The 21,593-nt window shown below is 43.6% G+C and overlaps 1 protein-coding gene across 1 annotated transcript; it reads right to left on the reverse strand.

The window, feature by feature from the left end:
- Nucleotides 1–1,360: 1,360 nt before the first annotated feature.
- Nucleotides 1,361–21,593, reverse strand: LOC102460803 (uncharacterized). The gene is made up of 5 exons (XM_006116822.4): nucleotides 21,175–21,593; nucleotides 12,948–13,003; nucleotides 9,649–9,737; nucleotides 8,938–8,979; nucleotides 1,361–3,656 (listed from the first exon to the last, which is right to left on the reverse strand). The coding sequence occupies exons 1-5, from the start codon at nucleotides 21,198–21,200 to the stop codon at nucleotides 3,072–3,074; spliced, it is 798 nt and encodes a 265-aa protein (XP_006116884.2). The 5' UTR covers nucleotides 21,201–21,593; the 3' UTR covers nucleotides 1,361–3,071.

A 21,593-nucleotide genomic window follows, 5' to 3' on the forward strand; every position in this document is an offset into this window, starting at 1 on the left:
GCTAGGTTAACAGGATAAATAAGCCAATCACCTGATTCTCTTATTTGTCACATAGCTATTGCCAATGCCACATTGGTGTATACAGTTCAGCCATGTTTCCTTACTTGGTATCAATTCTCTTTTTTAATGTGACCAATTTTTGATGCACTAATATGGAATTTGTGCCTTTAGAACCATGGTCTGTGCCAGAGATGGGCAATATTTTTTGATGGGGGACCACTCAAGATTTCGGTAGGTGTTCAAGACAGTGCAGGCCCCTGGATAGGTAATTGGGTGTGGGGAAGGTTCAATGGCGAACTGCCATCAGTGGGAGCCACGAGGCTCTGTGGCTGTGGAGCCAGTGAGTAAATAAGCTGGAGCTGCCCATTACCAACTTTCTCACAGCCCGTTAGAGAAACACTGCCCTAGAGGGAATGAACAGAACAGGTAACCACCAAGTGATCCGTCCCCTCTCACACCATGTGTCACTTTCATGGCTGGGAATGGGCGACACCCAAAGCACTACGAAGATCTTCCAGAAGGAATGGGAGTCACGCACAGCTCTGTTGCCTTTTCACGGACACATGCCCATCTGGTGCATTGTTTATGGTGACTGTACCTGCCCGTGAGCCCTATAGGAAAGCAGCAAAATTGCTCATCTTCCTTTGCTCGTTTTCCACATGGGTATGGGGAAGTGAGCTAGAGTGACGTTAGAGTGAGAATTAGTTGCAGTCCTCCCGCTTTCCAGTCCTCCTCTTATCCCAGCCAGCTTTGCCGTACTTGGAGAAAAGAGTAGCTCCCAACAATAGTACAGCGAGGGGGGAGGTGGGCCAGTAAGAGTGAACTGTGGGGGAACTGCAGCAGGATGTGATTATGGAGGGAGGATCTATACAATAAACCCAGTGGGGCTGACAACCACTGAGGGCCCCTGACAAGGGGTGTGTGTGTGGGGGGGGGAGGGCAGCTTGCCTTGGGCAAAAGGGGCAGGTCAGCATGCCCATAATCAGGAGCAGCCCTAGACTAGCTGCCAGCAACTGGTGCCCTAGGCAAACCATGCAATCGACACCCCCACCGCCAAACCCCTCGACGATACTGTGCCACCATTTGGTGCCCCATTGTGCCCCTTTTAACTTGGCGCCCTAGGCGACCGCCTAGTTCGCCTATATGGACGGGCCGCCCCTGCCCATAGTGCTACCTGGAGCACAGTGTGCATCCCCCTCTTCCCTCCCAGCCCTCAGAACCGCACGGAGTGCCCGGTGGCAGTTTCAAGGGCCTAGGGCTCTAGCTGCCGTAGTAACAATGGTGGTGACTAGGAGCCCTGGGGCCCTTGAAATCACCAGGCCCCAGGGCAATTGCCCTTTTGCCTCCTCCCCCTCTCCGTCAGTGGGCCTGAGTAAACCTGAAGGGCTGTGCACAAAAAGGACTGCTTACAGTCAGGCCTCCATTTTAAAATAGATCCCCCAACTGTGCACTTGATTTACACGAGGAAAAGATTTTTTTTAATTGCTCTTTACCTTTTTCTTTTAAGTTTAAACCATACAAAACACCCACATGGCAGATGAATGGGGTTTGGTGTTATCCAACGTGAAAATATACAGTGATTTGGTTAGTACATGTTGAAAAGCACTTTGCTCATTTGAATGTCCTGTCCAGATGTTGGAACCCAAGTGAAGGAGGATGAGAAAATTTAGTCCTGATAACTGTTGTCCTCTCTAATGTAGCATGTTTTCTACAGTGTCCGAATTGGTGCTCTGCACTCTACTGGTGTGCAAAGACTCCAGGTGCAGATAAGACTGCCTTGCTTTGTCTGGTTAGTTATATCTGTCCAACACTGGCAGAGTTTCCATGAGCCCGAGCTTCTTTCCAGAGGAGCTGCATGGACATGGGATGGTATTCAAATGAATGAATTGCAAGCAAGGGAGGAGTAAGGCACAGAAATACCAGACGGTATGTTTAGCAATTATGTACATGGGAAGGTCAAAATCAGAAAAAAGTTATTTGGTGTGTTTTTTTCCAGTATATTTGCATTAGGTTCAGAGGCATTCAAATGTCCAGGCAAGGATACAGGGAATTAGTGTCACTGCATTAACCCTTCCAATTTGTGTAATACTTAATTCTCAGTCTCGTTGAAGTTGCAAGAGAAAATGAGTTCAGCTGTCTCCTGTAGTGGACTGTAGACCTTTTCTCTCTTAGGAATGTGTCATATTTGTTGGTCTCTGAAGAATAGCAGGACTGGAACAGTAGGGCTGTAGGGCTTCCTGCTGGCCTGGACTGGTTATCTTCTCCAAACGGCAGACAGAAGTATTAACTCAATCTGTTGGCTGTGCTGTCAGTCTGCGTGTCCTAAGCAGCCCATATCTGCAATAGTCTATGGTGCTACAAGCCAGGAATGCAATGCTAGCAGCGGTCCTATTAGAACTAATGGGAATAATGTGTGTGCATCTGAAAGCAGCATTAGACCTTTTGCAGTCTCCATCTTCCTTTAAGGGAAGGCTGCATGAATAGTTGTAGCATTATTTGCACTTGAATCATTAGCGATGCAATTTTTATTTTTGCATTAGAATGCAGTTTAATTAAGACTTCTCCTGAGATTTATCAGAGGGGTAGCCGTGTTAGTCTGAATCTGCTTATGCTTATGCTCCTACACTTCAGTTAGTCTATAAGGTGCCACAGGACTCCTCGCCACTCCTGAGATTTGAATCACAGGCTGTAAAAACACTGTGCAAACTGTAAAACGCTATGGAAAGAGGACAGACCACTTTGGCAGCTTCTAGTAAGGAAGGTCCTAAACTACTAGACCATCTTGTAATAGGCAAGTGCTGTTGATTATGCATGCTTTCTTACTCTGACTCTCCTGAGAACTATGATATGTATGCTCTGTAAATGCTATGGTCTCTTAACTCCTTTATGGAAAAATGAGTCACTTGAACGGGGGATGGCAGAGCTACCCTAAAGTATAGGTTATATATATTCAACAGATGCCTCTGGATTTATTGTAAGTGTTGATGTGATTGGGCAAATGGTTTGGAAGAAAGCATCCTAGTTATTTTAAGCTATGTAGAGTCATTTGGTGCAGTAAGAGTGCAGTTGTCCTAACTTATTAGAACATAATCATACTCGTTGTCCTGGTGAATGGTTGAAGTCACTTTCTCGGCAGGCATGAAAAAGGCATATTCAGTCTCATGGCTGCTATTTGTTGTGTTGGGTTTTTGCTTCATGTTCTGGTGACTGGTTGAAGTCCCCTTCTTGGCAGGCATGTTGACAAAGGCATATTCGGTCTCATGGCTGCTATTTGTTGTGTTGGGTTTTTGCTTCATGTTGTGGTGACTGGTTGAAGTCCCCTTCTTGGCAGGCATGACAAAGGCATATTCGGTCTCATGGCTGCTATTTGTTGTGTTGGGTTTTTGCTTCATGTTCTGGTGACTGGTTGAAGTCCCCTTCTTGGCAGGCATGTTGACAAAGGCATATTCGGTCTCATGGCTGCTATTTGTTGTGTTGGGTTTTTGCTTCATGTTCTGGTGACTGGTTGAAGTCCCCTTCTTGGCAGGCATGTTGACAAAGGCATATTCAGTCTCATGGTTGCTGTTTGTCATGGTGGGTTTTTGCTTAACAGTGTGATTGATGGTGGCATAGCAGATCTCATGGGGATCACTCAAGTCTCTCTTTTCAAGACTGTCCTATTAATGAGAAAAGGGAGCAGCATTAAAAATCACGTGTCCTGCACTGACCCTGAAATGCTCTATAGCGAGTGAGACATGCAGGGTAGCACTGTGTCCACATGGCTCACAACAGTATTTACTGTAGCAGCCAAATCTGCAATCACTTCAGTCTTGTGTAGACTGTCATTTACCATGGGTAGGAGCACCCAGTTATTCATGCTTGTTGTCTAATGGGATATAAAACTGCAGACCTGATCTTCTGGGTCATTAAAGTTTCCCACCTTGTTTTTGATGGCAGAAAGAACTACCCCAAGTATCTGGGCCAAAATCTATCTCGGGCATTTTAGTTCTTACTCCAGTAGTTGCTCCTCCAGCTGAAACTGGATGCAGTGTTGTTCTTTTATCCTAAGCAGCGGTGTTACGCTGTTTTAAAGAACTAAACTGTGCCTCAGATATAGTTGCACTTGGAAGCAGGGGAGCAATTTCAGATCTTGACTTTTGCCGAATTATGTATGCCGTGATGAGGGAAGAAGAGAATGAGAGCATGGGGGAGAGGACTGCGGGCAGAGGCTTCAGCAGTGTTACTGAGCATGCTCTGTACAAGCCAAACACCATATGGGGAGGGAGGAATCAACCTCATCTACCCTCCCCCCCACCACATCATCTCTATCCAGTGGTTACGAAGGCACTAGAAAACTCTACTTTGCTGGCAGACAACTTAGCAGTTAGGCTGACAGGAGCACTGTATTTAATTCCTATATAAAAGAAAGACAATGAAATAAATATTAGACCCCCCGCCCCCTCAGCTCTAACACTAACATATTCTGACATCTTGTGGCAAGTCACTCAAGGGCCACTGATTAACAGCAGAAGCAATCATCATGATCCATCTCCTATTGCCCATTCCCAACTTCTGGCAAACAGAAGCTATGGGCACCATCCTGGCCAATTCTGGCTAGTAGCCGTTGATGGATCTATACTATTTGAACTTATTTTGTTCTTATTGGAACCTTTTTATGATTTGGGCCTTTCCTCCAAATGTTGATTATGAGAAAATAATTTATTTTGTTTTAAATGTGCTGCCTGTACATTTAATTAGATCAGCTTCCTGTGTTATGTTAGTGAAGGAATAAATAACATTTCCCAATACTGTTTTTCCACACCATTCATGATTTTCAAGACATATAACATATCCCCCAACCTACCCTTTACTCATTTCTTTTCCAAGCTGAAAAGTCCCAGTCTGTTAATCTCTACTTGTAAGGAAGCTGTACCTTACCCCAATTAATTTCTGTTACCCTTTCTGTACCTTTTCCACATCCAATATATATATTTTTTAAGATAGGGTGACCAGATCTGCATACAGTATTCAAAATGTAGACATACAATGACTCAAGACGACAAAATACTATATTGCCTCTAGTCTATTTCTCTCCTATGATTCCCAATATTCTGTTAGCTGTTTTAGTTTTTAGATTGCCACTGCCCATTGAACAGATGTTTTCAGGGAACTATCCACAATGATTCCAAGATCAACACTAAATTCCATCTGCCCTTGTGTTGCCCGGTCACCTGGGTTTTGTGAAATCATTTTGTAACTCTTTGTAGTCAGCTTTGGATTAGTCATTGATCATCCCTCTTTCAAGAACATTTATAAATTTAACAACAGTGATCCAAATGCAAATCCCTGCAGTAAAACACTCATTCCTACTCTTTATTGTCTCCCCCCCCCCCCCATATTTTAAATGGAGTGTCTGGCAACGTTTTCATGATGATCTAACAATCCTTCAATTGCTTGAATGCCCAGCCATTTGTTATCTTAATCACTCTGCCTTCCTCTTTTTATAACAAACTCCCTGCCCCAAAGACAAAGCTGCAAGCATCTCAAACTCTGTTGTTTTTAAAAACTGCTTCCGGAGTTGGGGCATGCAGCTTTAAGCAGACCTCAAGTATGAAATCCAGGAGTTCCAACCTTGGAGGGGGGAGGGGTTACTGTACCCCCCTCCAGCCTCCTATAAATGGTGACCTTGCTTGGAAGACTGTTCAAATGCTGCTTATACACATTCAGGGATAAATTCACAAATGAATGCAGTTTAAATTGGTGCATCTTATACCCCCATCTGTCTTTCTCATAATCAATATGTACATTGGTCTACTTAAGTCTAGAGGCCATCTAGACTAATTTTGTAAACATGTCTATTTACTAAAATCTACCACACTCCTGATTCCTATACACTTCACCTCTGTTTTATTCTCTGAGTACAAAAAAGTCAAAATTAATGTAATTTGAAGGCTATTCTGCAGAGGCCTGTGCTATAAAATATTCAAGATAACAAGACTCTAGTTGTATCTGTTACATAAAACGGCTTATAAAATTCAGCAAAAGTCAAGAACAAAGTTTTCCAGATCGTGGAGTGGGCGTATTAAAAATTACTCAGAAAAGTTTGATGTCTTCAAGTCACCCAGGGCCTAATCAAATGCATCCAAGAATAGTCAAGGATCTGAACCATTAACTATCATGTCTGAAAGGTCATGGAAGAAGGAAGAGGTTCCAGAAGGCTGAAAAGGGCAAATATAGTGCCAATCTATAAAAAGAGAAATGTGGGCAACCAAAGAAACTACTGACCAGTCTCTTAACTTCTGTGCTAGGAAAGATAAATAAATGAGGAATCCATTGGCAAACATGTGAAGATAATAAGGTGATAGGTAACAACCAGCATGGATTTGTAAAGGACAAATCATGTCAAACCAATCTGATAGCTTTCTTTGATAGGACAACAAGTCTTTTGGATAAGAGGGGAAAGCAGTGGACATGGTATACCTAGACTTTAGTAAAACATTTGATATAGTCTCGCCTGACCTTCTTACATATAAACTAGGGAAATACTACCCAGATGGGGTTACTATAAGGTGGGTACATAACTGGTTGGATAGCTACTCCCTGAGAATGGTTATCGGAGTTCACAGTTTTTGTTGGAAGGGTTCTCCAACAAGTCAAAGCGACGAGGAGTCCTGTGGCACCTTATAGACTAACTGAAGTGTAGGAGCATAAGCTTTCGTGGGCAAAGACCCACTTCGTCAGATGCATGTCGCTTTTGCAGATTCAGACTAACACGGCTACCCCTCTGATACTTGCCAACAAGTCAGGCTCTCCAGTTATCAGTTTTGGGATTGGTTCTGTTCAATATTTTCATCAACAATTTAGTTAATGGCAGAGAATACGCTTATTAAATTTGCAGATGATACCAAGCTGCGAGGGTTTGCAAGTGCTTTGGAGGATGGGACTATAATTCAAATTAATCTGAACAAACTGGAGAAAGGGTCTGAGGTAAATGGGATGGAATTCAATAAAGACAAAGTACTCCACTTGGGAAGGAACAATTAATAGCACACATACAAAATGGGAAATGATTACCTAAGAAGGAGTATTGCAGAAAGTGATCTAGGGATCATAGTGGACTGCAAGCTAAATGAGTCAACAGTGTGACACATATTTGTGCGTGTATATATATAAAAAAGCAAGTATCATTCAGGAATGTGTTAAAAGGAGTGTTGTGAGCAAGACATGAGAAGTAATTCTTTGCCCTAGTTTGTGCTGATTAGGTCTCAGCCGAAGTACTGGACATACATTTCAGGTAAGATGTAGAGTACTGGAGACGGTCCAGAGAAAAGTAACAAAAATTATTAAAGGTCTAGAAAACATGACATATGAGGGAATATTGAAAACTGAGTCTGATTAGTTTAGCAAAGAGAAGACTGAGAGGACACGTAACAGTTTTCAATGACCTAAATGGTTATTACAAGGAGAAGGGAGAAAAATTATCCTCCTTTATCTTGGAGGATAGGACAAGAAGCAATGGGCTCAAATTGTAGCAAGGGGTTGGACATTAGGAAAAACTTCCTAACTGCCAGGGTGGTTAATTACTGGAATAAATTGCCTAGGGGTTTGTGACATCTCCATCAGTAGAGATTTTTGAGATCAGATTAAACAAGCACCTGTCAGGGATAGTCTCAATGGTGCTTCGTCTTCTCATGTATGCAGGGGACTGTATTCTATGACGGCTCAAGGTTTCTTCCAGTTCTAGTATTCTTTTGGGCCTAGTTTTGCTTGAATAATAAGAATGAAAGTAAGAGTGAGGACAAAAGCTGCATTTTCTCTTTGCTGTTCCCTTTTCTCCTTTTTCTTTGGTGCATTTGTCGTGTGTGCCTTAAAGGAAGAATCAGATGTCAACAGCAGAAGCTCCTACCCATTTCAATTAACTTCCTCTCCCTCCCCCACAAAAGAGTTATTTATCATCTGAGAGCTGGTCAGAAAAAAGGATATTTTCCTTCTAAGGGCATGTCTACATACCGAAGTTATTTTGGAATAATGGCCGTTATTCTAAATTAACTATGTGAGCGTCTACAGAGCCATTCTGTTATTTTGAAAGAATTTTGAAATAATGGGCAGCTTATTCTGAAATTTTTAAATTTCATTGTATGAAGAATAATGCCTATTCTGAAATAGTGATTTCAAAATAAGGTGTGTGTAGACATTCCACTGGTGCTATTTTGAAATAGCCCCTCTACTGGGCTATTCTAAGTTATTTCCTTCCCGCCCCACCGTACTTCTTGGGGCTCTAAAGTGAGGTAGCACGTCTACATTAGGGAAGCCTGCCTCAGACTAATTTTGAGGCGTCCCTGTAGTGTAGATGTGCTATTTCAAAATAAACTGTTTCAGAATAACTATTCAGGAATAGCTTATTCTGAAATAACCGTGCAGAGTAGATTATGCCTAAAAGTCCACTACCGGCAAAGGGAAAGTGAACAAGGGCTATTAATGTGAAAGTTTCATTTAATTTCTCATATTTCAAAGGCTTTAATTGGTTTTTCTATGTCTTACATAAAAGATTAAGGTTTTTAATAGTATGGTGGTCACGAGAATAAACAGGCAGAGATCTCTGTGTTTAGAATCCCAAGCCACATATAAAAGTATTCAGGGCTGGGAACTGAGGAACAATATTAGTTACAAGCAATATTGGAAATCACTGAGCAGCATTAAACATGGACCTCTCTGGTGCCATTTTTAGTCATTCATCTGACTAGCATTGTTCTTAAGTAGATTCTGTTCTATGGATTCTGTAGCCACCCTTTATATTATAGAATGGCAATCTGTTCACCATGCTAACGTCTTCAAGGGTTCATCCTCAGTGTTCTTCATGGACTGATGAACAGAACACAGCCCTTGAAGGCTTTCCTAGGTTTTACACAAGACTGGACACATCAAGGAGCCATCTCTTTGTGTTTGTACAGTACGTACCAGAGAAGGGTCTTGGTCCTCCATGGTGGTTCCTAGTTGAGACTGCAATACAAATAATAGTAGCACAGTGCATATTGGGCTAAGGCTTTTAAAACAATTGTTTTAGGTTGCTGTCTAACTGGATTGGTCATGCTCAATAAAGAGGATTCCAAAGACAAGTACTTGGGGAAGAGTGCATTAATGAGAGGGTAACTGGAATCTGGGAAACAATAAAATGGGCATTGTCAGGCCATGTGAATAGTGGAAAAAAACCAGCATTCCTCCTGCTGTGACTCTGAAAAGAGAATATGCTGATCTCATAGTATCCATGAGTCATTCTCACTGAAATCAACAGGTCCCCCCCCATACGTTTTCCTCTTCATCCTCAGCCCTGTGAGCTGAATATCATCACTGACTAGTTCTGCTCTATAAAATGTACAGAAATATGAGATGGACCAGTTTACATGCTTTAATGCAGCAGCTTTCTCTGCATTTGCAGGGCCTTACCTACTGAAGGGTATATCTTCAACGCATCATTCCCCATGACATGAATCTCTAAAGCCCTCTTAGATTTGGTCTGATGACTGCCCTTTTCTCCCTCCTTGGGCATTAAGAAAGGCCTACCAAGGATGCAGCCAGCCACTCAAAGATTCCCACTTTACTCTGATACCAGAATGTTTAATCAAAAGCTTTTCAAAGCCTCGTGTGAAAACAGTGGAAAAGTTTCATTACCTTAGCAGCAGCTGAGGAGCTTCTGTGGGTTTGCTCTGGAGAGGGAGAAGTGAAACATTTGAATTTCAAGCCTTTGGCAAAGGGGCATCCTGCAGGCCGGAGAGACAAAAGCGTGAGAGACTGGATATCAAAGTGACAAGGAGAACTCTGTTCTATACCAGGGCTCGTGCAGATACAGAGCTTGCTTCGTCAACACAATCCTTGGAAAAGTACCAACCAGTGTGAAACTGAGCAGGTATGAAGAAGAGAAACTTTTCACAGATGGCTGAATAAAACCCACACGTATAATCTGGCTTTTTCTGAGCTTAGTGTGCACTGCAGACTTTTCTCACTCCATTCTAAAATCCGGCTTTACTAATGGCCTTTGATGCTCTTCCTTTTGTTTGACTAGACTGGTTCAGAGACTGCCCCTGACAGAGATGGGGATCCTCTGTCCTTTCCTAGCTCAGTGGCTCTCTGTAGTTGACATTGCATAATCTTGTCATCCTCAGTGCTTGTTCCTTTTGATTATGTAGGGTTATCAGGCCTATGTTTCTGTAGTGAATATGGATCTAAGCATGGTGCTGACTGGGATGTTCTACATGGCAGTGAGCATGTCAGCTTTTCTTTACAGTGATTTGGTGGACTGTGCAGAGTTGATCTTGTTGAATGTTTCTGTTCCAATTGTTAATGTATATAAATGGGGAACTGTCAACATTGTCCTTCTCAGCTGATTTAACACTTCAGTTAATAGTTTGTTTCTTATTGTTAGGGTTGCTAGAACTATTTGCTCTTTCTATAAACTTACACCACCAAACTTTCACTTTCAAGTGCCTAAAAGGCACATCAAGCCCAATGTAAATCTACATTAAGGCACTGGAAACAGTTATTTACGCTTTAGCATATATCTCTGAGTGGCTTGTTAAATCCTTTGCAGAATGGGATAATGTTTTCTTTCTGATGTCCTAATAGTCACTCTAGTGTCTGAATGTGGATTTCTTCTCCTTTGAAATTGGTTTTGTAGTGTTTTAGCAATTGTAGGCTAATATTTTGCACATCAGCATAACTTTCAAACAAATGATCTCAAACTCTTCAGTAATATTACTGAGCACTAAATTGAGATTTCCACTGCACAGAACTAAGAGGAGACATAAATTCTGCCCTTAGTAATTAGTCTAAAGTAGTAAATATTCCAGTGCATTTGCAGTGGGGAAATATCATGCCTCTTTAAAATAAAAGGTAATTGATTTCAGTAAGTCGTGTAACCTTACCATGTGTCAGAGGAAGAAACCCAGATCATCTGACCAATGTTCAAGCCACTAGATAATTCTTCCCCTTTCTGCATTTCAATCTGTAAATTCTACTCAGAGACCTGATAGCTGATGAATCCTCAATTGATTTTGATTCTTAGACCAATGTGTTGATCATGAGAACTTTGCCCAAATTTAAAATTCAGGTAATCCGTACCAAAGCTTTCTTTTAAATTATTATTTTTATTTGCTTCTTTAACCATGTAGTCCTTTTCAGGATCTGAAACTTAGCTTAGTTTCCCTTAAAAGTTAACCCACCCTAAATAAAAAGTTTTTAAAACAACATGAGTCATTGGTTCATCAATACTGTGAATTTTGGCCTGTTTAGGGTTTTATTATAAACAATGTGTACCATTCTAAACCGTGATCACATGCTGACATGCATATGCTCAGGCATGTACTTAAAATTACAAAACACTCCTCCGTATTAAGGATGTGAAAGTGGATCGGTGTAAATGGTTAACTAATGAGCCTGGATTCATCAGTGAACCTTCACAGTTCCACACAGTTCTGCCCCCCATGCAGTTGGAAGCTGGGGGAGCAGACAGGAGATGGTGCTGCGGGGGAGCCAGCTTTTAAGCAGCAGCTACAGAGGCAGTAGGGCAATGCAGGCAGGAGCCTGTATCCATAGTGGGGAGGGCTCCCATGGACCTGCCTGCCTCTGGCAGCAGGGTGTGGGTGGGGGTGGGGGAGAGCAGGCAGCTTTGCAGGAGCTGGTGGTCATATGAAGCCAGCTTAAACGCCAGTACCCTGCGAGCCCCAGCTCCTGCCTGTCCCATCCCCTCCCCCATGTTGCTGCTTCTGATACAGAAATGGGGGCAGGGGAGGCAATGCAGCTCCACTGGAGCCGGTATGCACTTAAAACCTGCTCCTCACGTGCACTGGCTCCTGCAGATCCGCCTCCCCACTCATGTAAACCTGTAACCACTGAAAAATTCAGCAGTGACACGTTTATAAAGAAAACATGACCTTTAACATCCCAACTCCATATTACAGTAATATTAATAGCACTAGTACTTGTGTGTTAAGTGCCTGAACTCTTTTCCAGAAGCTCCTGCCCTCTGTTAAGGGGGCATGGACAAATAGTTGCACAAGAACTCTGATGCTGTCATGACCTAACCCAGTGAAGACCCTCCCTTTCTTGATACTTAGTGATCTGGAATCCTTCCTTGTTTATCTGGTCTTTGAGGCCTTAAAATAACGCAAAAGGTGGAATGTGGCGTCCGTAAGTTCCCTGACAGAGAATTCCCATAAACATAATGCTCCCTTCCTGCAGTGGTATTTCAAGGATAGAGTATAACTGTTAGTGTAAGTGGTCTGAATCCACCATTGCTGTAATGGTAGATACTCTTGGTGTATCAATTTGTCAGTGAACAGGAACAAAGAAGTTTAATGTACATTCCATGGGCATAACAAACCAAGGCTAATTGAAAAATCAAGGTGACTGGGGAGGGCTTATAATAGAGCCAGGACTCTTCCAGCTTTTTCTTATCCTCTGTTTGTACTACTTGCCTGGGCCTTGGAAATAACACCCATTTTGCAAACCTTTCCAATGTCAAATAAATTCATGTTAAGTTATTTTATATCTCTCGCTACTAGGAGGAAAGCATAACTTCTAGTTGAACTGTGGGCCAGGCAGTTGACTGTTTTAGACTGTGGGACTATTCAACATTTCAGGTATTCCTAGTCGAGTCCAAATTCTATAGCAAAAATCGCCATGAAAACAGTCCTGGATATTCTGGATATTGTAACTATTTCTTTAGTGTGAGTCTGGTGATTGGTCTATGCGCTATGGCAAAGGGGGAATATATTCCCCATTTGTATTGAATGTTTGTTTCTTCCTTCATGGACCTTTAGCCTGATGGGGACAGGAAATGCTTGAGAGGTTTCCTCAAAGTAAAGCGCTTAATTATGAGAATTCTGGGATACCATTTTGACAAAGGTGCTGTACTGAAAATGGCCGTTTCAGTGCCATTAAGAACACTGGGGCCATAGGCACGTTTTGCTTACCTTCCCTGCTTACCTTCCATCTCCTCTTCCTCCTCAGGTAGGCACACGATTCTTGGCTAGGAAACAGAAATAAAAGGTGGCATGTTATGGCAGCGATGAGAGAGGTGGTTAAAGTTTGGCTAGATTGTTGATCGTTTCTGTGAGAATTGAGTCTTGCTTAAAAAAATGAAATTTTCCACTGGCTACCTGTCTGGAAGGTAATAAATAATTTCACTATATCACAGAAAGGGACCAAAGTTTTTTGTTTTGTTTGTTTGTTTGTTTTTTGAAGGATGCTAAGGGAGAATGTCAGGGCACTCTGCCCTCTTCCCCACTCTGAGGAAATAAGAGGGGAGGCCCTGGTTTTGGGTGAGAAGTGAGACTGGAGAATTTTGTCATGGAAATAGATTCCCTTTTTTTAATCCAGTTCTAGCTGATGGTCCCACAGCATTTACTTTCTACAGCCAGATGGACACCACCTGCAGAGATGAGCTGCTCTCTTCTCCCCCAAACCAGGTTGAAATGGGCCATCTCCCTTAGCTTCTTCTCTCTCTTGCACTTTTTTCCTCTGACCGTTGCTTGGTGAGCCTACCTCTCGCTGCAAGGACCTGTTGGGAAGAGAGTAGAGAAGGCACAAGCTCCTTGTCTATAGGTGAGCCTAAGAAAGGGAGGAAACAGGAGCATTAATCCTGGGTCCCAGAGTGGTGGTGGTTGATGACCAGAACAGTAGAAGCTGAAAGCCAGTCATGCCTGTCTATAGTGGTGAGTGGGGAGAGGAAAAAACTAGGAGATGGCAGATTCCAACAACCTGTGGGCTTATCCCCAACCTGGCAGCAACTCTGCTAGAGTCTGAACTCCACAGAGATTTACACAAGGACATACAGCTCTGGGCCCCTGAAGGCAATCTGCCTCAGCATGGCTGGGTACATTCTGGGTAGTAAGAAATAGACCTAGAATGTCAGTGGCGGCAGCAGGCCTTTAAATGGAGGATGAGGGAAAAACTCATAAGGTGCTCTGAGGGCTGAAGGTGGCCTTGAAATGGGAGATGGCTGGAAGACACAAATCAATAACAGTCCAATCCTAGTGGGTGTAAAGGGAAGCATAGCATCACTTTTAATATAATTCTCAAGCAGTGTATAAATCCAAGTGCTAATTAGTGTTAGACCTAATGAATAGCGTTACAAGAGCCATGTGCAGTTTTAGGCACCTACATATCTTTAAAATCTTCCCCAAAGCGGTTTTAAATTTGCTATTAAGAAGCTGCTTGTAAGACTACAGTTCTGTCCTACAAGCCTCCCAGATACTGTTACTGATGCAGGAAGTGGCCAAGTCAAAAATAGAAATGCGCAGCTTAAAAATCGTCTTGATGAGGACAAAAGGCCAAATATGGGGAAGTGGGGGAGAATGAAAAGCCGAAAATAGGGTAAAGCAACACAATAGTGGAGAGTAGACTGGGCCAGTGGACTAATAACAGGATGTGAGATCTTTCAGCAGCTGAAAGATTAGCAGGTTACCAGTTCCCTTCCAGCCTTTGTTGGCACCAAAGAAACTATTACTCTGGTAACTTTACTATGTTATCAGTTAACTGAGTTTTCAGTGTTTTCAGTGAAACAAGTTCCAGATCTCATTGCAATTCTTAGTCAATGCCCTTCTTGAAATTCATTGCTACACTTGGTGCTGATTGGCATCCACTTCCATCAGCACAACAGCGATGACCAGAACTGAAGGGATGTTAATGAATGCCCCTTTTATTCCTAAATGAGGCTTCCTTTTATCAGGGTGGTAGTACATTGATGGTGGGGATTTAGCCTGTAGATGCATCGTACAGACCTAGTGAATGTCATTTTTTAGAAGTCTTTGGCCATGGTTTGTCAGCTGCTCTTCTGGTTGATCATGATTAAAAGTTCAAAGATGGTGGAGTTCATTCTGGAGTTTCTCACATTACTCTTTTTCCCTTTCTTTGAGATCAAGTTTCCCAAAGTATTGTATTCTCTTTCGAAAACGAAACAGACAACTCCCCAGACTCCTGCCATAAAAATTTGCTGCTGATGAGTGGGTGTTGGGATAGGAAACCAAGGTATGTCCACACAGCAACTAGACACCTGTGTTAGCCATGCAGCCCAAGTCTAAGTCAGCTATCTCATTGTTGCATTGACTTCTGGGCTAGAGCTGGAGCGCAGACAGTAGGACCCTGAAAATCTACATAGCAACAAAGACCGCCTCAGCGCTCGACTCCACATGCCTCAGTAGGACCCTGAAAATCTACATAGCAACAAAGACTGTCTCAGCGCTCGACTCCACATGCCTCAGTTGGCTAGTTTACACCTGTAAACATGCACGAACACTAATCCTTGTAGTTTCTAAGATTATTCTCTAGCCCAAATAGCAGCTATTTGTTTTCTCAGCTGAGAAGCCCTAATTCCACAGGTTGAACCTCTCTAGTCCAGCACCCACAGGACCTGACTGGTGCCTAATCAGAGAATTTTCCAGACCACAGGAAGCCAATATTGTCTAGCAGCATTACCAACACTTCCATTGCTTACTGCACTCTTAGAAGACATTTAGGAGTAAATTTGAGTTAAATAACATCTCAATAGAACACTGTGAGCCAGGACTGGTGGCTGTCAAACTTTATGGGACCATGAGAAATTTGGCCATACTCATGATAAGTGGACATCTGGCTAATTAAAATCATACCAGACCACAGGTGTTGCTGGACCAGAAAGTGACTGACTTGTGACTTCAATCCCTTTCAATGCCCATGAAACCAATGAAGACAGGCAGCCTCCTGCCAAGTATGCTGAATTTCAATTTTAATTTCAGCAAAGCTCTAGATCTTTGCCACAATAATCTTAACTCAAACATTGTGTAACCTAGGATAAGACCTAATCATTGTTGCGAGTTGATACCTCTAGTCTTTGGGGTGGTGAGGAAAAATGTATGATGAATCAACTAGATGTGGATATGTGAGCATGCCAGAGGTTATATCGGCAAGAATGATCAGAATCAGGCTCCTACCTGCCATGTAAAAGCAACCTGGCCAGCCTTGACAGTCAATCTGAATCCGGTCAGGTGTTTATAACAGCTGGTTTAGATTGTGCTATGGAACCATTAAATACAATGTGACATAGACCCCAGAGAGCACATACCTCTAAAGCCCATCCAGCACTTGTTCATCAGAGACAGAGACTGGTATGGGGCGGGAAGCAGGCATGAGCTGAGATGCAGGGCAGCATTTGGAGTGTAACCACTTCTCAGCTGGATCCTTGTTCTCCCACCTTCTGTGGGATTGACTTAAATAGATGATTTCGTTGGCTGGATCAGGAGACAGTGCAAAAATGTCTGCAATGGCATTAGAGTTGCCGCCATTTTTCTGATTTAATGCTACAGCTTGTACCTACCGGAACCAGGACTCTTTAGTGTAGCAACATCCCTAGTCCAGCAGAACCACTGATGTTCCTGAACCAGAGAGACCAGAGACAGAGAGGTCTTCTGGCATGTCCAGGAGCCCAGTAGGGGGGCAGGCAACACAGGTGGGAGTCCCGTAGTGGGGAGGGCTTGTGGCATGGTGGGAAATGCTGGGAACCCCACAGCCAAGAGCCCCGCAGCACATCCAGAAACCCTATGGGGCCAGCAGAGGCTGGGGAGCTCCAGCCCCAGTGAACCGCAGCACCAGGGAGCTGCCAGTTGCTAACCGGGGAGTGGTGGCCCTCAGGAGCCCTGGCTGGTAGCCATAGCCAGTGAGTTTTGGCCCCACGAGTCCCAGCTGGCATTGGAGCCCTAGCCAGCTATGCTAGTGGTGAGTCCAGCAAGTCTCAGCCCCAGGAAGCTCCACCAGCAGGGAGGGGTGGCAGGCTGGGAGCCTAGCAGCAGGGGACCTCCCATGTCCTGGCAAATGCCCTCTATTGGGACCAGTCATGTCCTGAGGGTGCTGGACCAGGGAGGTCCAACCTGATCTTGAAAGCATGTGTGTAAAATGTTTGTGTGCCCAAGTCACATTTTCCCAAATGATTTAGGCAGTTATGCACCTGGGCAATCATTGTATGTCAATAGGGTTCAGTATTTAAGAACCTAAGACATTTTTTAAAATGGAACTTAGGGTGTCTTAAAAATGTATCCTCTTTTTAATGCTGTAGTAAAACTATCACTTCTTACAGTCCTCTCATTACTCAGAGTTGTAGCCAAGTGCTTTTGCCCGTTTAGCTTTTCTAAAGCTTACACTGTTCTCAAGGTGGATTGTTTTTCTTTTTTGTTTGTTTGTTTTTATCTACTATGTGCATGGCCAAAAACCAAGCCAGCCACCCCCCCTCCTCGCCCCGCTGTTTCTATCCCCTTGAGCTGAAGTAGGCCTCACAGTGAAAACCATATATCTGCCCACCACATCTTGCCTTTTTGGTAGCACCTGGCACCTGTGGCGTATGAAAACAAGGAACAAGAAGCAGGGTGGCTTCTGCAGAAGAATGGTTAGAAAGATAATCACCACTGTAGCAAATAGAAATGGCTTTGTGGATGTTCACGTATGAGAACATTTAAAATATTGGCCTATTGCAGCCTGTTGCCCTGAAGAATGGCTAAGATGAGTGAATACAAACTGTAGACAGTGCATCACAATGCCAGATGCAAAATGGCAAAATGCAGTTGATTGTGAACTACAATGGAAGTTCAGGTATTCCTAAACTTCCCCAATCCAGTGTAGCTGGCAGACTACAATTCTCACAGGGCAAACCTCTTTGTTATGTGAAAAAAATAATTACTTTCCTAAAAGAAGATTGCTCTGTCTCCAAAAGCGATAAACCAGTTCATCTGGATGTGACCGAATGCCTGCCTCTGTTCACACACCATTATGATAATCTCTTCTTCAAATATGTCTTGTCCGGTTAATTTAAAAACTAATAACTCTCTGGTCAAACCCATGTAGCCCAAATTCAGCAGGGCTAGCCAAGAACATCTTAAACTAGAGGGAGATAAACCAGCCTGTTGGACTTGTTCAGACTGGTCCCTGAGCTCCCACCAGGGAGCAGAGTCAGGCCAGCCTTGCCGAAAGGAGCTGACCCAACTCCTGATAATTGCAGCAAGCAGGAGAGGCTAGCCCCCAACTCCCCTTCTTCCCCCCTCTCACTCACAGGCTCAACTTCCCCCAATGCCCAGGCAATGTGGTCGCCATGTTGCCAGCCATGATGGTCTAGGAGGCACAGTCAGGGGACAGGGAGCAAATGGGGTTTCCAGGGCACAATAGGGGGTGGGGACCAGAGGGGTTGCATAGGAGGCAGGAGGCAGGCCATACCTGGCTTTTTGGGGTATGTCTACACTACCCTCCTAGTTAGAACTAGGAGGGTAATGTAGGCATACCGCAATTGCAAATGAAGCCCGGGATTTGAATTTCCCGGGCTTCATTTGCATAAGCGGGGTGCCGCCATTTTTAAATCCCCGCTGGTTCGAACCCCGTGCCGCGCAGCTACACGCGGCACGAACTAGGTAGTTCGAACTAGGAAGCCTAGTTCGAACTACCGTTACTCCTCGTGGAACCTTGGGGTTCGAACGAGCGGGGATTTAAAAATGGTGGCGCCCCGTTTATGCAAATGAAGCCCGGGAAATTCAAATCCCGGGCTTCATTTGCAATTGCGGTATGCCTACATTACCCCGCTAGTTCAAACTAGCGGGGTAGTGTAGACATACCCTTGGGGAGGCATAACCTTCTCCAGCCTTCCATACCATTTCTGTATCCAACGTGTTCCTCAGGCCAAAAAGTTTGCCTACATGCGTCTTAAACTGAGGAATGTGCGTACACCTCAATCTACTGTATATCTGAGAATGTCTGTCTGTCTGTCTGTCCAAGAACTCCTTCTAAATGCTAAGAGCTAGGACCGCCAAATTCGGCCTACAGCTTCCTCTTCTCATAACATAAAGCAAGGTCAGGGTCTGGTTGTGGCAAGACAATGGGTTAGAATTGCTTCTCATTAAACCATACAGAAAAGAGATAATCACTTGGCAGGTGAAAGGGGTTGGTTGGGGATGGCACCCCCTCATCTGGGACTGCGCCAGCCCCAAGCCTCACACCCCCCAAGAATCCTTTAGGAAGGACAGAAGGGGCTGAAGCTCTCCTCCCCAATTCATGTGGGAAAACTGTTGGCTGTTCCCCTTCATCAGGGAATGAGGGGAAAGGGCATGGTTTGCTGAATTCCTTGCTTTGTCTGGGGCGCTGCAGCAGCCATGCAAAGGAGCTTCTCACCTGGCCTCAAGCTGCTGCAGTAAGAAAGAGGTGAGGTAGTCCTCTCTCCCTGGGGCAACCTGCATGCTGAATCCCTCATCCCCGGACCCACCCCAAAACAACGATTTAAATGAAGCGTGTACATTTTCCAAAAAAACAAAAATTGACTTAAGGACCTGAGCAACACTGGCTAAATATTCTAGATTACATATAAATGGTAAACAAGATCCTTGAAACAGCAAGAGGGTGATACGGTAAAACTGCACTTTGGCAAAACAGCATGACATTTATTTCATGATGAGACCCCCATGCCTCCATCCTCACAGAGGGAAAGAACTTTATCAAAGGAATAACCCACAGGAAAACGCATTTCAAAGGGCAACAGAACTATGAAAGTGAGAGACAAATCCCTCTTATATTGTGCCTCCCTGTCCATCTCTCTTTTTTCCACTTACAAAGACAAGATCTAGACTATGGATTTTGGGAGCAGACCCTGCCCTGAAACTCCCTCAACTTTGTTGCTCGGAACCACTCTAGGTTGAACCGTGAACCAAGTCTAGGTTGAAGTTTACAATGTGTTTTATTTTTATTTCTCCTGTAACCATTTCTGACTTTAATGCTTTAATACTTGAATTCATTTAACATTTATTCTCTTTATAGTTAAATGAACTTGCTTTAGTCGTTAATTGAAACTAATCCATGTTGCCTTTACATTCAGCAATGTGCATAGCAAACTGTTATATTGAGCCCCTTACAGGGGAAGTGGACTTAATGTATCGGAACTGTTTGCAAAACAGCCACACAGTGCTGAACACACACCCCAGTGGAAAAATCAGGACTGGAAGTGTGTTGGGATCGCCCTGCATGTAGTAACCAAGGCTACTGGATTCCAGAGTATGGCTGCATTTGCTGATAGGCTGCAGGGGTCAGAGTTGCTAGACCAGGGCGGGTGGCTGTACACGGGCACTTCAGGTATGATCTGTGTGCTATTTGATTGTTTGAGTGGCCCAGATGGGAGCTACTGCAGCAAAGCCTTGTGAGGAACCCAAGGTTTCAGGACAAGGGAGATACATCCCCTTTCTGGTCTGAACTACAGAATATCATAGGGTGACTATTTCTCCTTGAATGTAATGAAATCTGTCTGTCAATAGCACTGAGGTGACCAGCTCTGTGAGAGTTTTCCTCGTGGTTCCATAGCTATAGATAGACTATGGCACCATGGCATATTGGGATGTGATAAACTCTAAAATATCCCATGACTCTTTCTGCCTGAGCTAGAACAGGGACATCCAGGACCCCCTTTCACCCCTTTGTGACATCAGCTGAGAGTTATGGTTCAGAACTAGCATCTAGCCTTTTGCAAATTGGTAACTCTCTCCTCCCAGGCAGAACTGCACCTAAAACTTGTTGGTGCTAGATGTACACCTCCTAGGCAAGCCCTATGAAAAACTAGGTGACTTCAAATAGAGGACTCCTCTGACTTGGTACACTCAAAGGACCCCAAGAATCATAAACAGTCAGTGCGCTGTCTTTTGTTCAGTTTGCAGTGCTCACATTATTGTGCAAGAGACTGCCTTTAAAGAATATATGCTAGGGACAGGAGACAGAACTGTGAGACTTGAGATCTGGGTTGTCACAGATGGTTTTTTTTTTTTTTTAAAGGCCAGGAGGGATCTCTTTTCCTGGTTCTGCTACTAACCTTCTGTGTGACTCCAGGCCAGTCACATTTTCCTTGACTTTAAAATGGGGGTGATACATATCATGTCAGTGAAGTGCTTTGAGAGCTATGGGAAAAGAGCTTTATATAAAAGCTAAATATTATAAAAACATGGATTCCTGTCTTAAAAGATATTGAGTATAATTTTACTTCTTGTTTAGCAGATCAGTTCAGTTAACCAACAGATTTCTGTTGGCCCCTTAAAGTGATCACATAAAGCAGGTTCTGATTTGGGTGCAATTTGTCCCCATTTAATTCTTATGGTTCACAAAACACCTAACAGCATCAGCAAGTCTTTGAATATGAATGGATATTGAACCTACCTCATTTTTGGTAGGCAGTTTCCCATCCTTTCAAAGAATTTCAGCAGCTTTGGAGAGCAGGTAGTTTCTTCTTTTTGTTCCTGTTTTAGTTGTATTTTCTATCAGGAGTTTTGTAAATCAAAACCTAACAAGCAGGCGAAATCAACATCTTGACACCCTCTGTACACTGCAGCCAACTGCAGCATACCAAATCTCTACAGCACTTCTCTCTTGACAAGTGAGGGTGTGGCCAGGAAGTTAAAAGGTGGAATGGCGGATATAACTTCCTGAGATGCTGGAGTGAGAGAGAAGCCAGTTTTTGCTCATGGCCTCTATTCTCAAATGAGGAGAAGCTAAGTTATTATTGGGATGTTAGACTAAAACACCACTGCTGGATTTTCTCATCAAACAGAAACCACAGTTTCTGGTTACCCAGCTTT

This window comes from Pelodiscus sinensis, chromosome 1 (genome assembly GCF_049634645.1).
Source record: "Pelodiscus sinensis isolate JC-2024 chromosome 1, ASM4963464v1, whole genome shotgun sequence".
Lineage (NCBI taxonomy): Eukaryota > Metazoa > Chordata > Testudines > Trionychidae > Pelodiscus > Pelodiscus sinensis.